This window comes from Acinonyx jubatus, chromosome A2 (genome assembly GCF_027475565.1).
Source record: "Acinonyx jubatus isolate Ajub_Pintada_27869175 chromosome A2, VMU_Ajub_asm_v1.0, whole genome shotgun sequence".
In the NCBI taxonomy this organism is placed as follows: Eukaryota; Metazoa; Chordata; class Mammalia; order Carnivora; family Felidae; genus Acinonyx; species Acinonyx jubatus.
In genome coordinates this window covers 85,373,703-85,392,802 of record NC_069383.1, presented here as the reverse complement: position 1 = coordinate 85,392,802, position 19,100 = coordinate 85,373,703, and the positions used below count along the sequence as shown (strand labels likewise).

The window sequence follows — 19,100 nt, the reverse complement described above, 5'->3', positions numbered from 1 at the left end:
GTTAGATCTATGATCCATTTTGAGTTAAATTCTGTATACAGTGTGAGGTATGCTTTAAAGTACAGTATTTTTTTTGCATGTGACTGTTGAAAAGACTATTCTGCCTCCTTTAAATTGCCATTGAGCCTTTGCTGAAAATTAATTGATTGTATATGTGTGGATGTATTGTTGGACTCTCTAGTCTGTTTCATTCATCTATTTGTCTGTCATTTGCCAATACCTTACTGTTTTGATTATTGTAGCTCAGCGGTTCTCAAGTGGGGACAGTTTTGTTCCTGCCGGCTGTCCCACCATGCCCCAGGGTATTTGACAGTGTCTGGAAACAATTTTGTTTGTCATAATTGGTGGGGAGAGGTCAGGGATGTTCCTAAGCATCCTACAATGCACAGGACAACCTCCCACCACAAAAAATTATCCAGTCCAAAATATTAATTGTGCCAAAGTTGAGACATGCTGCCTACCTTTACAATATGTCTTGGAATGAGATAGTGTGCCTTTTTTTTCTTCCTTTTTCTTTTTTTTTAATTTAAACTTTAGTTAACATACAGTGCAATATTGGTTTCAGGAGTAGAATTCAGTGATTCATTAGTTGGGTTCAACACCCAGTGCCCTCCTTGGTATCCATCACCCAAGTAGCTCATCCCCTCCTTACCTCCCCACCCTCTACCAACCCATATTTTGTTTTAAAGATAGTGTGGCCTTAACAAGAGCAGTTTTGTAGAAGTGGGGAGATTATGAACATACAATGTTACTGTAAGGATAAAACTGGACAATATATGCAAAAGTGCTGGGCACACAGCTCATGCTAACTAAATGCTAATTTCCTCATTATTTGTTACTGCTCCTCTTTGCAGTCCCTTCATTGTGACTTCTGCACTTGTGAGGGCCTACATATTCACTTTTGAAACTCCCACCATCATGAGTTCTCCCTTAATAGAGACCTGTTTGCTTCTCCTCTGCCTATACATGTGGTACGTGGCCTCATGTAGGCCCCGGTGTCTGCTGTCAAAGTAGTGTTTCCCCTTTGGCCACCTGCTCATTGAAGAGGTATGAGCATCAGAGATGTCTGTTTGTCCACCAATATCTATCTTTCCCATTCCATGATGTGGAGTGGTAGCTGCCAGATAGCTGCCCAGTCAGGAACTATATTTCCCTTGTGTCCAGCTGTGGCCATGTGACTAGGTCTCACCAATGGAATGGGATTTGGAGTGACTTGTCATTTGTAGGCTGAGACTTTAAGCAAAGGACAGGCTGTATTCACTCCATGCCCTCTTTCCCTTTTTGCTTTCTGGTGCAGAGGGCTCTGAAGTTCCAGAGAAGGGCTTCTCAAACTTCTGTGTACATGATTCACCCACACCTGGGGATCTGCTGAAAATGCAGGGCTAGTAGAGTAGATCTATAGCAGGGCCTGAGATCTTGCATTTCTAACAGGCCCCTAGAGAAGGCAGTGCTGCTGATGCTCAGACTACTTTTCAGAAGCGAGGCTTTAGGGGATGGTGGAACCATAGAATAAAAGGAACATGGATCTCCAAATCACTAAGTAAAGAAAATCTACTTCTTCAGTCAGCAACTCCTGACTTGTTACCTGTGTGACAGGTGCCTTTTTGGACAGCAGCTGGTCATCTGGAAGTGGTTCACACAATTCACTGCTTCTGTTTGAAAACATCTTGGCCAACTAATTCAGAACAAAATCACCCCCAGCTGTCCCCACCCTTCCTTGGTATATGTGTGTGTGTGTTCCAGATGACTGCTTCATGTTTTAAGAGATCCCTACCTAACTCTACTTTAAAACACTACCAAGCCCTCATACCATTAGCTCCTTGAAAATAGCAATGGTTAAGGAAAACAAAACAAAACAAAAAAAGTCTTGGTTTTTATATTTGTTGGCTCATATTAAAATCGGAGAGCAAAAATAAGGTTTGGGATGGTTGTGGACGACCACCTTCTGGAGGAAAGGTTAGTGGAGAGTAGACCAAGAGGGTCTTTAATCCTGAGGGGTCGTATAGGGATCTCAGGTAGAGTCTCTTAAACAAGGGGCCAGTGGGTGAGTATCAGGGCCCTGGTGTAGGCTGAAGGGCCAAGGTTGGCTGGACCAGCTCAGCTGAAAGTGCAGTCACTCAAAGGTTGCTTGACATGAATAACAGGAGCCTTGGTAGGTAGTCAAATGGGATTGGTGGTGGTGGTGGTGGTGGTGGTTTGTGTGTGTGTGTGTGTGTGTGTGTGTGTGTGTGTGTGTGTGTGTGATTGTGAAGAGCTAGAATTGGAGCAGAGAGGCAGAGGGAGTCTGGACCAGTACAAGGCCAAAATCCACAAGGGCCTTTTGCATGCTTCCAGCAAACATTTACAGTGAGGAGGCCAAGTTCATCTAAAGAACACTGACCAGCTGGACACATTGTGCTAGAGTTTAGCCAAGGATATTAGTGGAAAGTCCCTCCCTGCATTTTGAGCAAGGATGGCTGGAACAAGAAGGCCTGCCATATCATTGTTGCTCTGGCCCTGACCTGACTTTCCGGAAATAACAGCTACAGCCAGGTCCTGCTCAAGCCCTGCTGGCTTTGGGACGAGTCTGGGCCTGAACATGAGCAAGAGAAAGTCAAAGGGAAATAGTTACATCAACTTATTTTGAATACATCACTTGGGTGAGTTGAAGAGGCTAGCCTTTATCCCAAGTGGTGCTCAAATAACATCATCAAGCCATTCTATCAGTATTTTGTAGAAACAGCAGCAAAAAAATGTGAGAAAAATTGCAAACTGTCCACTCTGACTAGTCAGGGCCAGTTACTATGTTGACAGCCGTTCTTATTCAAGATAAACTATATTGGATTTAGAGATGAGGCCAATTTTTAAAAAATATATCCAATTTTCAGCAACTATTCTGAGTGCCTATTGTATGTTAGGCATCATGAGGATTAATTATAGAAACATGAGCTGAATCTTCAGTCCACACTTTGATGATGGAGGAAACAATGGAGGACCTATAAGGTAAGAGTTGTGAGTCTGTATACTGATCATACAGGAAAGTTCTTGGCAGATTTGCAAATGCACCGGCAAGCACTCCTGAGTCCTCCGAGAAAGGCTGGCATCATCTGCCTGAGACAGAAGTTCCAGAAGACTGAGCTCAGTGTCAGCAGCCTGGGGGTGGGGGTGGGGGGTGACACCTCCTGCAGAGGATAGAAAGGAAGGGACAGAGAATTAAAGGTCAAGGGAGAGAGCAGGAAGTAAGGAGCACAGGGTGGTCTCCACTCCAGACCAGCATGTTATGTACAGGAACAGGTTGTTCTGCCCAGTGAAAACCCAAAAGTAGCCTCCTGCTGCCTTTGGAATGGAGGCTCTAAGGCCTATTAGGCCCTGGGAGTTCTGGATTCCATGGCTCTCTGGCCTCCTGTTGGCTGGTTCTCGTCCTCCCCAGTACTTCATGTGACTGGCTCCTGTAGGACCCTCAGATTTGTCAGCCCTGGCCACATGACCTTCCATCCTGGCTTGCTGGGCTTGAGGGGTTTGCTTGGATACTGACTCACAGTTTTAAAACCAGGACCATAGGTGCCTGGGTGGCTCAGTCAGTTAAGTGGCCGACTCTATTTCGGCTCAGGTCATGATTTCACGGGTCATGGGTTCAAGCCCCTCATAGGGCTCTGTGCTGACAGTGTGGAGCCTGCTTGGGATTCTCTCTCTCCCATTCTCTCTCTCTGCCCCTCCCCTGCTCACACACACATGCACGCACACTCTCTCTCAAAATAAATAAACAAACTTAAAAAAAATGAAAACCAGGACCGTCCTTGGCAAACTGGGACAAGTTGGTCACCTTGTTCCCTGAGACTCAGACTCCTCTGTGCAGCTCCTGCCACCACTGTTCCCATCTGACACCTGAGCCCACTCACACTCTTAGCTCAGCAGCCATTTTCCAGGCCACCCCTCTCAACCAGCACACCTCCCACCCCTGCCCCCCACTGGACCTGCCTCTGGCCCCTTCCCTGCTCCTTTGTAGCTCTTATTACATGAAACTAGCCTTTATCCAGAGTGGTGCTCAAGTAACATCAAGCCAGTCTGATGGAGTATCTCCATCTTTAGTCTATGATTATTGGCTGGAGGAATATTTGCTTCTGGGTGACCTGAGAGCCCCTCACACTTTGCATGTGAAACGCTTAGCTTCCTGGTGGTTAAAACACTGTAAGCTTTCTGTGGGGTGGGTAGTGCCTGCCTAGTTCCTGGTTAGTCTCAGACCTCTGCACTGTGCCTGGCACATGGCTAACACCTAATAACTATTGAATGAGAATCCCAGAACACCACTGAAAATGTTTACATATCCCTCAATTAATAATAACACGAGTAAAAAAGTGTATGTTTAGTAAATATTTACTGTATGCCAGGCTCAAGTCAGAGTCCCTGACTCTTTCTCAGCCTTGAGATGATTAAGCATGTGCCTGCTTTAAAATTGAGTAAGCTATTAATAGGTTTTTATGTATTTTGGGGTGTATAAGTTATTTTGTCACAATAAAAATATTGAAATTGGAGGTCCTGGGTATATGTCTGTGTATGCCTGTGTTCATATGCAAGTCTGTATGTGTGTGTACATGTGTGAGTGTATCTATCTATATTATCTACCTATCTATCTACCTATCTTCTTTGTCTTGTAGCTGCTCCTTTGCCCACATTAGCCTGCTTTGAGTTACAGCTAAGGGCATCTCAGAGTTGCTAATCCAGATCAAGAAGCAAGAATCCAGGGATTCCTATTAATAAGAGATAACACAGAAGTAATTGGAAGTATGCCGCTGAGTTCTATGACCCCTGCTAATCTTTCACATGTGAAAAGTGTGGCATTCAGGACTATTGGTTTTGAAGTATCTCTTCTGTGATTTTCTCCATGTTCTGTGCAGCTGAACGGCTTGCAGCTCACTTTCATTCTCTTGTTAAGGACTGGAAGCATAGATTGATTCATATCTTTCCCAGTGGCTCCTGGACTTTAGACAGAAGTCAAATCTTTCCAGAATCCTTGCTTTCTGTAACAAGGCATTCTTTGCATCTGACAGTTATGTGGCTGTATTTATAATGCATAGAACGTTTTCCCTCCCAAATGGTCCCATCCTAGCCAATTACATCAGAATCTCTGGGAATCAGTCCCAGCAAGGGACTCCCCAGAGTTGGTCCCCAAATGTTTATCCTAGTCTCAGTCTCTCATCTGAACTTTATTCTCTTTGGAGCATGTCCATCTTTTTGGTCTATGATTATTGGCTGGGTGAGTATTTCCATCTGGGTGACCTGAGAGCCCCTCACAGTTTACATATCAAAAAAATGTAATGATGTCCCTTCTAGATCTAGTCCTCCTCTCATTTTCTTTTTCACTCAGGCTTGGAGCCTGTGACTGTCCCTGACTTTGTATCCAATAATTCTGAGGTCTGTTTGTTCTCCCTCCTCTAGAGCCCTATCTCTCCCCTCCTTTCTGGGTGCTCAGGGCTTCTTATCTCTCACCTGATATTAGTGCCTGCCAGTGTCCCTCATCTCTGCTTCACCCTGGACAGGACTGCCAGGACCTCCTTCCATAGCCAGGTGCTGGTTTTATCTTTTCTCTGCCCAGAAACCTTTAATAATTCCCCACTGTTCCTAATGGCATTTGTTATCTGCTTGAACCTACCTCTGTTTAATCTCTTCCCTTCCTCCCTTCCTCTCTCTGTTTCTCTCTCTCTCTCTCAAACACACACACACACACACACACACACACACACACACACACCACAGTCTTGGTCAAAATAAACAGTTCATGGTTTCTCTAACGTATCTCAAAGTTTCTTAACTCTGACTTTGCTCATGTTGATCTCTCCCTTCCACCGCATCTGCCTCTTGAAATCCTATCCACCCTCAAACCCAACTAAAGTGCCACGTATCCAGGATGAGTTCTGCCTCCTACTATTCCCACATCCTACTGGATCCAGCATTCCCATGTCACACACCCATTTCGTCTTGTGTTAATAGTCTTGGTCTCCTAACTAGATGACAGGCAACATGAGAATAGAGGCTGTGTTCTGTTCACCGGTAGTGTTTTATATACAGTAGACACTCCACGCTATTTATAAACTTTTGTGAAACGGAGTTAAGTAGGTTTGTCTTAAGGAGGGCCCCTTTTAGCACATGTAGCTCCTGAAATAATTTTATAAAATTCTACATCCCATTTCATTTTAAAGTTAACAGCCACATTTTTTCACAAATTATTGCAAAGGCTGTATGTTCTCTTGTTTGCATGCGTCATAGATGTTTATTTAAACCTTGCATTTGCATATTCAACTCATTAATTTATGGAAAATACCTGCCACATAATCCAAGGGGCAAAGCCAGTCATTGTGGTCAAGCCAGACAAATAGCCATCACACGTTTAATCAGAAAAAGTCCGACTTTATTTTAAAATTCAAATAAATGTGAGTGCTAAGTTTGTTTTTGTTTTTGGTTTTTTTTTGAGTGCTAAGTTTTAGATAGGAACCCTACCAGGGCTTCTGGATGAAGGAAGCCATTGCCCACTTGAATATTTCTTACCGAGGCTCTCTACTTTGATCTCTTGATTCTTCTTCAGGAGGGCTGCTTTCTCCAATTGTCTCTGTTTCTACACCCCTAGGTAATGTACCAGAGTGAAAGGCAGGTCAGATGACAGGCTCATCCTGCTTCTCTAATTCAAAGGGTCCTTGCACTGGGCAGGTGGCAATGGGGAACTGGCCATCCTCAGGTTTGAAATGCATAAAAATAGAAGTTGAATATCTGAAAATTTATTTCATTTAAGCTGTCCCTGCCTACGTACCCCCTAAAAAGTCTCTTTGTATCCCAGGAATGTGTGCTTCTCCATGTGAAGGCAGTTGACCTGGGATGAAACCACAGAGGGGGTTCAATTTCCCTTCACACAGATACACCTTGTTAGGGTTTTAGTAAATTTACCTTCCACTGAAGAAAGAAAGTCAAAGGTCACTTTGTTGCATCACAAGATTGCCAGGTTTTTCCAAATGAAATCACTCTTGGAGAGGCAGTTTCATCAGAAGCAAAGATCCCACCAAGTTATTAGAAAACACAGATGATGCCCATGTGTGGTCTCCAGTTCCCCTCCCCTGAGTGGCAGGACACACTTAAGTTTTTATGAAATCCCTGATAACTGAGCTGTTTAGGTGAAATATGCCACCAAATGCCCAGCAAGGGGTTGGCTTAATTCTGCGATGTTGCTCCGTTGTTTATACTCAAATGCTTTCCACCCAGCTTTTACCACCAATAATCATAACCATAATCTTTACACATTTAATTGGTGCCCCAAATGAACTAGACACAATGCAGAACTCATCATTAGACTTAGGACCCTTACTATTCTTAGCCTCAGAAAGCACTCTTGTGATTTTACAGGCATCCTGTCTGGCACTGTGGTTGTCTGAAAAAGAATCTTTGTTAAGTCCAAATTCTTCTGCAATTAGGTCATTTGATTTTGCCATGAGTTTGACCTGAAAAAGAGTAATATCACTAGGGTAGGGCAGATTCACCTTTGGATAGCCCCCAGCTTACATGGTTTGGGGCAAACTCATCAAGAAAGAATAGAAAATTTCAAATGGCTTCAGGGCTCTTGCAAGCTCTAGTTTCTTCACAGCAAATCCACCTCCAGTGCAAGAGCAGCTATCAGGTTTCTGGCGGAGGGCCTCACGCTTTGAATACACATTTGAAGCTATTCCAGGCACGTACGGACTTACGAGCCATACGCTTTTCCATCCCTGGGGTCTGTATGATCCACTGCTTGGACGGTGAATCAGACCCTGATAAAAGCAAGCGAGGGGTTCTCTGTTGAAAGTCTGGCCGTTCTTCCAAGAAAGAGGCTGCAAATTGGTGGGCTGTGGGCCAGACTGGGTCTGCAGATGGCTTGTTGTGGTAGTGTTTTGTCTTCTGGTTCAGTGTTTCTTAAAAATGTGCATTAAACTTGTCAAACTATAAAAACCACAAAATTGTAAATAAATAGCTGATTTTTTTTTCTTTCCTTAAGAAACCAAAAGGCTATTCTACGGTGGACTTAGACCTGACAAAAGTGACAGCTTTAGAGGAGGGACACGTTTGTCCATTGGCCCAGTCCCCACCTGGCTCTCTTCATTTTTTCATATTTCCTGCCTGACCTTGGAGCCATTTGATTCATGGTAAGGCCTTGTCCAGGCCTGGTGCCTTGCCTCTCAATGTCGTCCTGCTCTGTCCCTGTCCTAATCCCTTTGGTCTCTGATTTCTAATCTTTCCAATGTCCTAATTACTTCTAATGACTTTTGTATTTTTTTCTTTTAAAATAGTAATTAGCTGTGCATCATTAATACGTGCAACCTGTTTTGTTAACTACATTGTTTTAGATGTCTTTTGCTTTTTCAGCTTGTGCTTGCCTTCTTAGATTCGTTCATTTTATGAATGACACATATTTATTACAAATGCCTTAACTTTTGTGCTTGATTTCACACTTGGTGTCAGCTTCTTCCCTTTTCTAAAAGTGACACATGTTTAATTTTTAAAAAATTAACAGTGAAGTAAAAGCAGTCAGTTTGGGAGTTTTAGGCCTCCTAGTGACATCACTGGGAGGTCCCAACAGGATTGGGATTGCTAACTGCTTCTCTGGATTGTGATCTCTGTGGTGGCCGCCTTGCAGTCCTCCCATAACTCCGTAGACGTCTCTCCCTAGCGTATGCTCTGCAATAAACTGCAGAGGGCATCTGGACTTCTACACTACTGTTCACTAAATGTTGACTTCTACATAAACTTCTCTGGATTTTACATGAAAAAATTTCAGAATTAAAAGGAAAACATGTGATGGGATATATTGTTGATTGATACCTGACATCCTTTTTGAAAAAAAAAGGGCTCAGTATCAATCAGTGTAGCAAGCAACAGAAACATAGTGCCAGTTCACAGATGGTGTAGTTAGCTGACAGACAAGTACCAACTAGAGAGTCTTTGAGGAAACTCTCCATTTACTTGGGCAAATAAAGTCAACAGTTTTTTCTTTTCTTTTCTTTTTTTTTTTCTGTATAATTCCACTACATTTAGGTTCAGGTTTGAAAAAGGAGTCCTGTTTGGGGGCATTAAAATTACACTCTAAAAAAATCTATGAAAACTGCAGTTTAAAAAAAATTAACCCCCAGTAATTACTGACTTCAAATTAACACACAGCCTACATAGTTGGAAAAAGAAAAGATTTTTGGATATATATTTTATTTGACAGTGTTTTAGAATATCATACAGTAAACAAGATTTCTGTAAAAGTTAATTTATCCATAGTGGTGCGTTTCATAAAAATAGTTGCTCACTTACAGTCTTTCTGTGACTATTAATACATGGAATTATATTTATAGAGATACAGCTGTACAGGGTAAATTCACAGCTAACACTACACAGATATATTATTTGGAATGGGATTTAGATGATGTGCTGTCTTCACAGGTTATGGATTACAGCCGCATAAAGCAATTACTGCACGAGTAGTAGCTGTGAACTGTGCAAATTAGAATTTATGCAAGCGTAATCTCAACTTTTTTTTATCCTTTTGTAACACATGAAAAATAAAGGTCAGAGGATACAGTACTGGGACGTGCAGCTACACTACAGAAGCATTGTCCAAAACCAGATTCAATAAATTAATGGCAAACTATACTGGATTTCTAGTCCAGGGGAGAAAGACTAATTGAGATTAAACCCAAAGTATTGTAAACTGCTACATGTGTTTGTGCTTTTGTTTATGTTGAATGGATTCCATTTTTGGAAATTGCTTTTACAAGCTGCAAGATTCTTCACTTGAGGCTTTCAACCATATTCTCTTCTTGTCAAACAACGAAACTACTCCTATGCCTGATGGAAATTAAATGGCTAGTGCTCAGGTTACTGCAATTTACAGAGAGGGAAAGAGTCAGCTGAAGGAGGCTATTATGTGTGACCCCCTGTGATGGACCTGATCTCCCGTTTTACTTATTTGACTACAAGTGCAGGGAGGTGAGGCTTATTTGCATTTGAACTCCTGTAAGGGGCAGAATATGGGAAAGATGCAGCCTCATTCATTCAGGACAAATTAAAGAGAAACTGTCCTCAGAAACATTTTGCCTTTTTAATATGTGTAGCTACAAATCAGTACCAATGGATAATTAACTGAGGGTAACATTTTACAAAGAAATATTAAAACGGCAGGGAAGAAAGAATTTTACTAGGGAATCAACCATAGATTGATGAAGATAAAAGGAAACACCTAGAGGTTGCTAAAGAAATTAAAAAATGACAAAGAATACAAAGACAAGAAAGCAAACCAAATGAAAATAAAAGGAGAAAGACTAAAGAACAATAAGCAGAAAAGAATGCTAAAAGGTTCACATTCTTTGATGAAAATAAATTGGTCATAATGATTTTTTAATATCAGGGATTCATTATAATCTGAGAAATACAGGAGAAACTTTGTCTCTGCTCTATCAAAGTGAAAATGAAGCAATGGAAAGAGGATTAAAAAGACAATAAAATAAGTGAAAAATAACACTGCTGTCAAAGAAGCTACTATCTCTGCTAGCCTGAGACAATAGGAAAGCCTTTTCATAAAGGAACTGCAGCGTTGCCAATCTTGATTAAACAAATTGTGGTCCTTCAATTATAAAATGCGTATTTTAGATGAAAACCAATTAAGATCTATGATCTAAACTGCAAAATTCAGACTTATGGCAATCTGTTCCCTAAGATACAATTTTCAAACCTTTTTTTTCCTACCACTGAAAATGTACAGAAATATGATTTGATCACAGAAATGGCAGTAAAAATGGCATCACACCAATGAATTCACTAGATTTCTAACTCGTCCTGCAGTACGCAGGGAACGTTGCAGCTAATACCGGTGATGGATGCCACGAGTGAGCCATGGAAACAGGTCATGGGCGAACAGTTCTGAATGTTTCAAAGAAACCTTTTAACCCCTGTCTAGATATGTCGAGAACAATTTATTTACAACTCTTTAGATCAATTAAAAGATATAATCTTGTCTCAGTTTCAGCTTGCTCCGTGCAGTTTGATTTTTAAGGCGATATTCCAGTTTGTGATTGCTCTTAACTTGTCCAGTTTCTTGATATAAAGTTTGGATGGCATCCAAATCCTTCATGCAGTGGGGGTAATTTTTTTTTCTTTTTTTCTTTTTACTAAAGCTACACTGCACTGTCTCTCTGTGATGTTCTTCACGTTATTTTGGTTCTTCCATAGCTGCCAAAGCCCCCAAAATGGAACCAGGGGCTTTAGGATCAGTTTAGGTCTGCGCGTGGACGCTGTACGGCCCATGCTCGTTGGACACGTGGGACTTCACGTCGATGCTCCCAGGCCTTGGTGCCTCGTGAATCTATGCGTGTGACAGTGAAAATAAATTAAAACGCCGTGAGACGGAACCTAAGAAGAACGGCCTGCAGGCGTCGAGGCGGGGCGGCGGGCTGCTGCCGCGCGGCTCATCTGCCCGCAGCCGAGGCGCCGGGCTTCAGGACGCCTGGCAGCTTGTCGGAGCCGGGCACTTTCCAAGGCCCCGGCGCGACGGCGGCTTTGCGCGCGGGGGCGCCCCCCGGGGGCCGCGCGCCTTGCCGGGGCCCCGCGCGCGCGCCCGCCCTGCCCTCGGCCTCCCGCGCGCCCAGGCGCGCCGCGCCACCGCCACGGCCCGGGCCCGCGAACGCGGGCGCAGCCCCGGGGCCTTCGCGCCGGCCGAGCTCGGGGCCCACCGCGGCACGGGGCCCCTCCTTCCCGCCGGCCCGCGCCGCGTCTGCCGCGTCCGCCGCCGCGGGCCCGGGCGCCCTGGCCTCCGAGGAGGGCCTGCCGGCCTCGGGCCGCCCCTGGCCGCCTGGCGCCTCCTCGAGCCTCGGCCGAGCGGCCCTCTGCGGGCTGGCCGAGCGCTCCCTCTGCTCCCCGAGGCGCTGCTTCTTCTGGCCGCCGGCTGAAAGCTCCTTTGGTTTCCTAACGTCGTGTTCCCTTTTGATATCCCAAGTTGGGTCTGGGCCTATCTGGTGGGAAGGGTCGGAGGGTGGGGCTGGATGTGATGGAGAGAATGGAGAGAGGACGTCTTCGAGGGAGACGCCTACTTCCGGCAGACCTGGGGAGGCGGCAGCGGGAGAACTCCAGCAGTTGGGTTCGTCTGTGGGACAGGAAGCACAGGCGTTAGGAGGCGCGCCTCGCAGCCTTTCCACGCTCCCGCGACCTCTCTCTCTCTCTACCTTAGGGACGAGAGCAGGCGGCCAGGGGCGACTGCTTTCAAGGTCCCAAGCCACCGCCGCTCCCACCCTCACTGCCAACGGGGCAGCCGGCCGTATCCCCGGGGGTTCTGTGTTCCCTGACTCATCTACCCCACCTCCTTCCCTCATTGATGGATCAAGGAGGTCATTGCTAACTAAGGTCGGGCCTGATCCGTCCCTCCGCCTTGGCCCCTTCTAGCTTCCTGGGGTGCCTTCAGGTCTGACAGCCCCGTGTGGATATAGGCTTGGCAACTAGAGTATCAGTGGTTCTCAAACTTGAGTTACACATCTGAATCACCTGGGGTAGTTGTGAAAAATACAGATTCCCAGGTGGCTAGTCCCAGAGAATTCCGTAGCTTGGGGCCCAGGAATTTCTCTGCATTTTTAACAGGCACCGGATGATTCTGAAGATGGTCCGAGAACCAAGCTTTGAGAAACACTGGTCTGAATCCTCTGGAAGAAGTTGGGACAGTGACTTTCAACCGTTAGGTGTCACTCAAAGCATAATTAGCTACCACCAGATGCTCTTGGAATTTGGATAAATTCATCAAAAAAAAATTTACTGTTGTCTTTTGGAAATCACAGTCCTTAATTCTTTTGAGTAATCCTGACATTATAGCAGGGCCAGATTTAGAGAAATTCTTTCTTTCTAGGAAGCCTAGTTTCAACATTTATTTGGGGTTTAAGATCTCCCTACTTTGAGGCTTGAGACATTTATATCAACACACATACAAAATAGAATGATAAAAATGAGAAACGATTTTTTGTTTTAAAGGTCAGAGGCCAAGTAGGAGGACAGATGTGTTAGGAATCTGGGATGAGTTAGTTACTACTATGAGCACTAAAGTTTCTGGCCACTAAAGCAAAATTAAAGCAGGAAAATCCAATACAGTGATCCTTGGATATTTGTTAGGAGTATGTCCCCCAAACCTTTGGAAGTCCTCAGATTTTGGACTTTCTAGGGCGTAAGTTTTCTCCACAGAACAGGTACACCGTCATGAGTGGGAACAAGGAGACCACATTGAAATCTGAATGCTGGGTGGCAGGAGAGGCTCTTCACTAGCCCCAGAGATTCTGTCCCACATACCAACCAGCCTCAGTGCCTGTGGGTCAGATTCCCACCACTGGAACATTATGTGTCACAGACAATTAGAGGTTCTTATTCAGACTTAATCTGTGAATGTCAAGGGTCTACTTTGTTTAAAATTTGAGAATTCTTATCTGGTACCTTTGATGCTGATTTATAAAGAGATAAGGAGAAGATAAAGGCAGTGGGGTTGATAGTTCCAGAAATTCTGGTCACCTGTACAATATCAAGTCAGTTATAAAAAGTTTCTCCTTTGATGTGAAATTTGAATGGAGTATTTTAAGGCATAATATTCTCTTCCTTCTTTTCATAGACATATCCATTATCATGTTCACATGAGTAAAAAGTAAAAAGTCCTGGAAAAGCATGGGAAAACCTGGAATCTAATCCTGTCTCTGGCATTTACCAAGATGGGGTTTGAGATCAACTACTTGATCTCTCTGAGCCTCATTTTCTCCCTTTATAAGGTAAGGATGAAATGTTTACCTCACAGAGATGAGACTTGCACTTTCAAAGGGAAAATCACTTTGCAATGGGAGGACTATAACGATTTTATACACATAGTTGAGTCAGATTTTTCTTAGATGTCCCAGTTGTGGCCCACTTACAAACTGGGCCGCATTAACTAGCATACTAGCAGGTGAGGTTTTGAGTAAGTGCCAGTAAATCAGCCATTCCCATATGCTGTGATTCCCATGTGCTGTGTTGCTCTACCCCGGGTAGACTTGGCTACCTCGAGGAATATTCTAAAATCCTCAAATGCAAATGTTTTCATTGAAAATTGGAGTATGTTCTGATTCTGGCTGGGGTAGCGTTTGAAAATGAAACCGTCAGAGCAAATGATAGTCCATGGCAATTCCATCATACAGGAAGATATTGCCTGAAAGAGTTAAAAGTGGTTTCCAAAAGGCCTAGAGTGTCGTTGTGCAATGGTAATCTCTAGCTTGGACCGTGATAATGATAGTTCACTTTTAATATCTTTCTCCAACATTCCTCCCACCCCCACCTGGGCCAATTCCATCATTGTGGCAGAGTCAATTAGCTGGCCTTGAATTACTGTGAGATACAGGGAGGCTGATATTATTCACAGCATTTCCTGAAGGAGGAATTGGAGCAGAGAGAGGTTAAGCAATTTGACCAAGATGACAAAATGGGTCAGCCAAGAGTAAAATGTTGGGTTTCTTTCCTCTTTTGCACTTACTGAGAAAATTTTCCTAACATCTTGCCTTGCAAATAGGATCAAAGCATGTGAAATGGACATGCTCAATGGCCACTGCTGACCAACAGGGACTAGACCCCCTCACTGAACAGAATACTTAGCATTTATTTCTGAACATCTTACTTGTGATAATAAACTAGAAGGTGAAATCATTCAAAATACAAAGCACAAAAGAATACCTCTTATGATAAAAAGATTTCTCAAGTGTTTGTTTATAGATCATTAAATTCTTAGTGGGAGAAACTACATGCTAAAATATCCCAAGCTACTACTGACTGCGAGTATTAGTGAGAAATTAAAATGAACTAGATCTTAACATAAAATGACTTAAAGGATGGACATTTGTATAAGTGGCTTAATAGTTTTCATTTTTCTGGACAAGAATTCTCCATCTGAATACTAGCCATGAGGTGTCTGCACGAGGCAGGAGCCTGCAAAGCTGTGTATAAGCGCCAAGGGCAGCAGACAGCCCCTCCCCCACCTTGCCCTTTCACCGGCCTCATCCGGGTGACAGGAACCCTGGTGGTCAGGAAGAGTCCTACTCTAACATTTCAAACTCCAGTTTTCATGAAATCTTGATACACAATAACCAGAAGAAACAACAATATTTTGTTCTGCTTCCTTCAAACCTTATTTTCCTCCTGGCTCCTTCCCCCTTCTTTTTTTTTCTCCAACCCGGCCACCGCCTAAAGCATGTGATTGTGTTCATTTGCTGAGTCGGTGCCCAGGAAGATGAGCTGCCCACATTCTTCCTGTCTGAGATGTTCTAACCAGAACTGGAAATAACAGAGATGCATCCTAGGAAGACAAAATCAGCCATGTGGGCCTGCGGGGGTTTCTGCAGCCCCATTGTCCAAACAGTGTTCCCAGCCCAATGGGCTGAAATCAGAAAGGAAAAAGCCTCTTATTCCAACTTGACTTCCTCTACCTGCTCTTGTCCAGGTCACCAGTGATCTTTCTATTGGCAAATCCAGAGGCTATCTCTCTGTATTCATCTTAATGCTTTATCTCACCACATTTCACTGCCAGAAACAAAGCCAACTCTGGGCTCCCATGACACTCTGTTCTCCTATTGTTTAGACTCTCTCTTTGGCAGTTCCTTCTCAATTTCCTCTTCTTTTACTTGACCTCTAAATGTTGGCATTTCTCAGGGGTTGGTCTTAGGTCATTTTCTTTCTTTTTAGTGTCTCCTAGCTATTCTCCTCTATTCATGTGGCTTTTATGCAACAGCAATACCCCTGAATGTTTCTGCTGAGCTCTATGCTACGAGCTCTGGGCTGGTGTGTCCACCTGTCTATTTGCTGTCTCCACTCGGATCATTCACTGGCGTCTTCATTTAACAGGTCAAAAGTGGAAATCTTTTCTCCCCAAGCCTATTCTGCACTCTTTCCTCATTTCCCCATCTTGGTGAGTGGCACAACTATCCCCTGGAGTCATGCTTGATTCCTTTCTCTCCCTCACCTCACAAATACAATCCACCCACAAGTCTTATCGGTCTTATCTTCAAGTATACTTGGACTCTCACCACCTGAGGTCAAGATTTAGGGCACTTCCTAGAAGGACTGCAACCAGTGTGGGCTGCCCAAGATAAACACAGTTAAAAACAGCCATGGGCGTGCCTGGGTAGCTCAGTCGGTTAAGTGCCTGACTTTGGCTCAGGTCATGATTTCATGGTTCGTGGGTTCCAGCCCTGCATCAGTCTCTGTGCTGACAGCTCAGACCCTCGAGCCTGTTTTGGATTCTGTGTCTCCCTTTCTCTCTGCCCCTCCCCCATTCACACTCTGTCTCTCAAAAATAAATAAACATTAACAAGAACTTAAAAAAAAAAACACTGTAGTGTGGACCTCTTTCATAAACCCTTGGCAATACTGTTGAAGACAGAGAATTCAGAAATGAATTTCAGTGCTGTTCAGACGAGAGAAGTGTAGGATACACACCCTCTCCTGAGCTCAGAGCTCAAGACAACTAACCTAGTTCCCATAACCAAGGATGTACGTTCCAAGCCACTGTTTCTCACAGGGCTACTCCCGTAATCCACTCTTCTCTTTACTTCTAGTCTCGCCTACTACTAATTATTCTCCATACAGCACCCACAAGAATCTCTTTGCGACACAAAGTAGACCATGTCATTCCTTTGCTTAAACCTTCAGTGGATTCTCAATGCTGTTAGATGAAAATGCAAAATTAATATCATAACCCATAAAAGCCTGCATGATCTGGCCCCTGTCAGACTCCTCAGCTTCATCCCCATTTATTTTCTATTCTCCACCCACACTGGCCTTCGTTCAGTTCCTAAATGCACCAAGCGCCTTCTCTATTCTGGGATATCATTACTGATTCTTCTGCCCAGAAGGTTCTCCCCCCAACTATTCACATGGTGAGTTCTTTTTTATTCTTTAGGTCACTTAAATAGAGGACCCAATCCAAGGTAGATATTGTGCTGTCCTCAAGAGCATCTTGCTTTTATTTCCTAATAGTAATTATAATTTGTAATTATATATCTGCCTGCTTATTTGATTAATATCAGTTTCAACTACTAGGTGGCAAATCTTCACGAGGGCAATGGCCACCTTGGTCTTGTTTATCACAGTGGGAATTACTAGTGTTTGACACAGTGATAAATGCTCAGTGAATATTTGATGAACAAATCAATCTGTTCCACACACAGAAATGGAAGACTTAAAACCAGATGCCTACTTCAGCAAATACTTCAGAGAAGATCTTCATTTAGAGGATAATCAGCAAAAAAAGGTTTGTGTCTATGACTTTTATCAATTTTCAGAGGGGGAGGATGGTGGTGAATTGCTAGTGTGTATTTGAAGTGGGAAGGGAAATCAGTAAGTTTGGGGCAGGAGTGCAAAGGGAGGATGGCAGCCACAGAAAGGGCACTGGGAAGAGTTCTTGGCTTTCATCAGTGGTCCCTGGGATGGAGAGAGATAGAGAAGCTCTATCTCAGTTTAGTTCTAAACTAAAGAGACATAGAGAAGCTCTGGATGGAGAACAGGTAGTTTAGTTCTCCTGACTTTTAACAGATATTCTTTGCCTTGTGAATCTTCTCAGCCATGATGATGTTGCTTAAAGGAGCTTTATCTCTGGGGAGTCATTACTCACTATGCCAATGAATGTTCAGATGAACCACAGGCAAGACGGACCCTCAATAGCTCACACTCTATTGGGGGGCAGATGCAGGTCCCCATCCTAAGTTAGGATTAAGTTTCTTCCCCTTCTTATTGTTGGTTCCAGTCACTTTGGATCTCTCGTAGAAAATAGACTGATTAGGGGTGCCTGTGTGACTCAGTTGGTTAAGCAGACTGACTCTTGATTTTGGCTCAGGTTCTGATTTTGTGCTTCATGAGATCGAGCCCCGTGTGGGCTTTGGATTCTCTCTTTCTTTCTTTCTCTTTCTCTCTGCCCCTCCCCCACACTTTCTCTCTCACTCTAATAAATAAATACTTAAGAAAATAGACTAATATGTAATTACATATTATTAGTATATATGTACATAAATCATACACACACTCATACACATACTGTTATCTTTGAGTTAAAAGATGTGTGATCTCTTGACTTTATCTTGTAGGAACCCAGCAATATTGACAAATAAAATGTTGTATTGCACTTCATGTGCCTGAGATTAAAAAAACAAGCAAACAAAAAAACCTCATCTACTGTGTTTCAACAGCTTGTTTCTTTTATGGAATATAACTCAAGTGACGGTAACCAGAGAAGTGACCCACTAGGAAGAGACTACTTATTGCCATAAATAAGTATCTGCAGGGGTGCCTGGGTGGCTCAGTCAGTTGAGGGGCTGACTTCGGCTCAGGTCATGATCTCACGGTTTGTGAGTTCGAGCCCCATGTTGGGCTCTGTGCTGACAGCTCAGAGCCTGGAGCCTGCTTCTGATTCTGTGTCTCCCTCTCTCTCTGCCCCTCCCCCACTCATGCTCTGTCTCTGTCTCAGAAATAAACATTAAAAAAATAAGTATCTGCAGTACTGGTTTTCCTAGGTGGTTCTTATCTCCAGAAAAAAAAAAAATTGTGCAGGAGAAGGAAATGTAAGGAAATCAAAGAAGAGTTAATGTTACCCTGTGCAGAAGGGTGAGGGAGACACCATAGAAAGGAGCCAGGGATTGCTGCAGAGGAAGGAGGGCTTGTTTCCTGCCCCACATCTCACCTAATAGCCCTAGTGTTTCCAGCTTTGGGCTGATTGGTTCCCACACTTCTCTCCTCCTCCCAACACAGGGCAGGTATGCAGAGCTAATGGCTGCCTTTTGGATTAGTGTTCAGGAAAGTAACAATAGTATTACCACTATTGTATGACTTATAACAGCAACAGGGAACATTGAGTGAGGTGCTTCCTAGATACATCACTCTTCTAATATATTTACCCACATGCAAACTTGTATGTTTTACAGATGAGGAAACTGAGGCACAAAGAGGTGAAATAACTTGTTCCAGGCTACCTAGATGGTCAGGAATGGAGCAGGTTGTTGAATAACTTTCTCAGTTGGGTGGTAGTCTGCAAACTCAGCTGAAACACTGTCACTAGACTCCTTTGCTATCCTCTATTTTGATTGTGA

The 19,100-nt window shown here is 43.7% G+C and overlaps 1 protein-coding gene and 1 long non-coding RNA gene across 15 annotated transcripts in view; one reads left to right on the top strand and one right to left on the bottom strand.

Moving 5' to 3' along the window:
* The first annotated feature begins 2,501 nt into the window (after positions 1 to 2,501).
* On the top strand, positions 2,502 to 18,505 carry LOC128314807 (uncharacterized). The gene is made up of 4 exons (XR_008296886.1): positions 2,502 to 2,982; positions 7,994 to 8,141; positions 13,616 to 13,769; positions 17,190 to 18,505. It is a non-coding gene; the product is annotated as an uncharacterized LOC128314807 (long non-coding RNA).
* MAGI2 (membrane associated guanylate kinase, WW and PDZ domain containing 2) overlaps positions 9,160 to 19,100 on the bottom strand; it is a 1,320,050-nt gene continuing 1,310,109 nt past the window's right edge. For 10 of the 14 annotated variants that reach the window (XM_053218549.1, XM_053218550.1, XM_053218551.1 and 7 more), the window contains one exon: positions 9,160 to 12,118. In XM_053218549.1, the coding sequence (XP_053074524.1) occupies positions 11,445 to 12,118 (674 nt within the window). In that variant the 3' untranslated portion in view covers positions 9,160 to 11,444. The remainder of the gene's footprint in view (positions 12,119 to 19,100) is intronic. The other 4 variants (XM_053218555.1, XM_053218561.1, XM_053218562.1 and 1 more) reach the window with 2 other exon arrangements.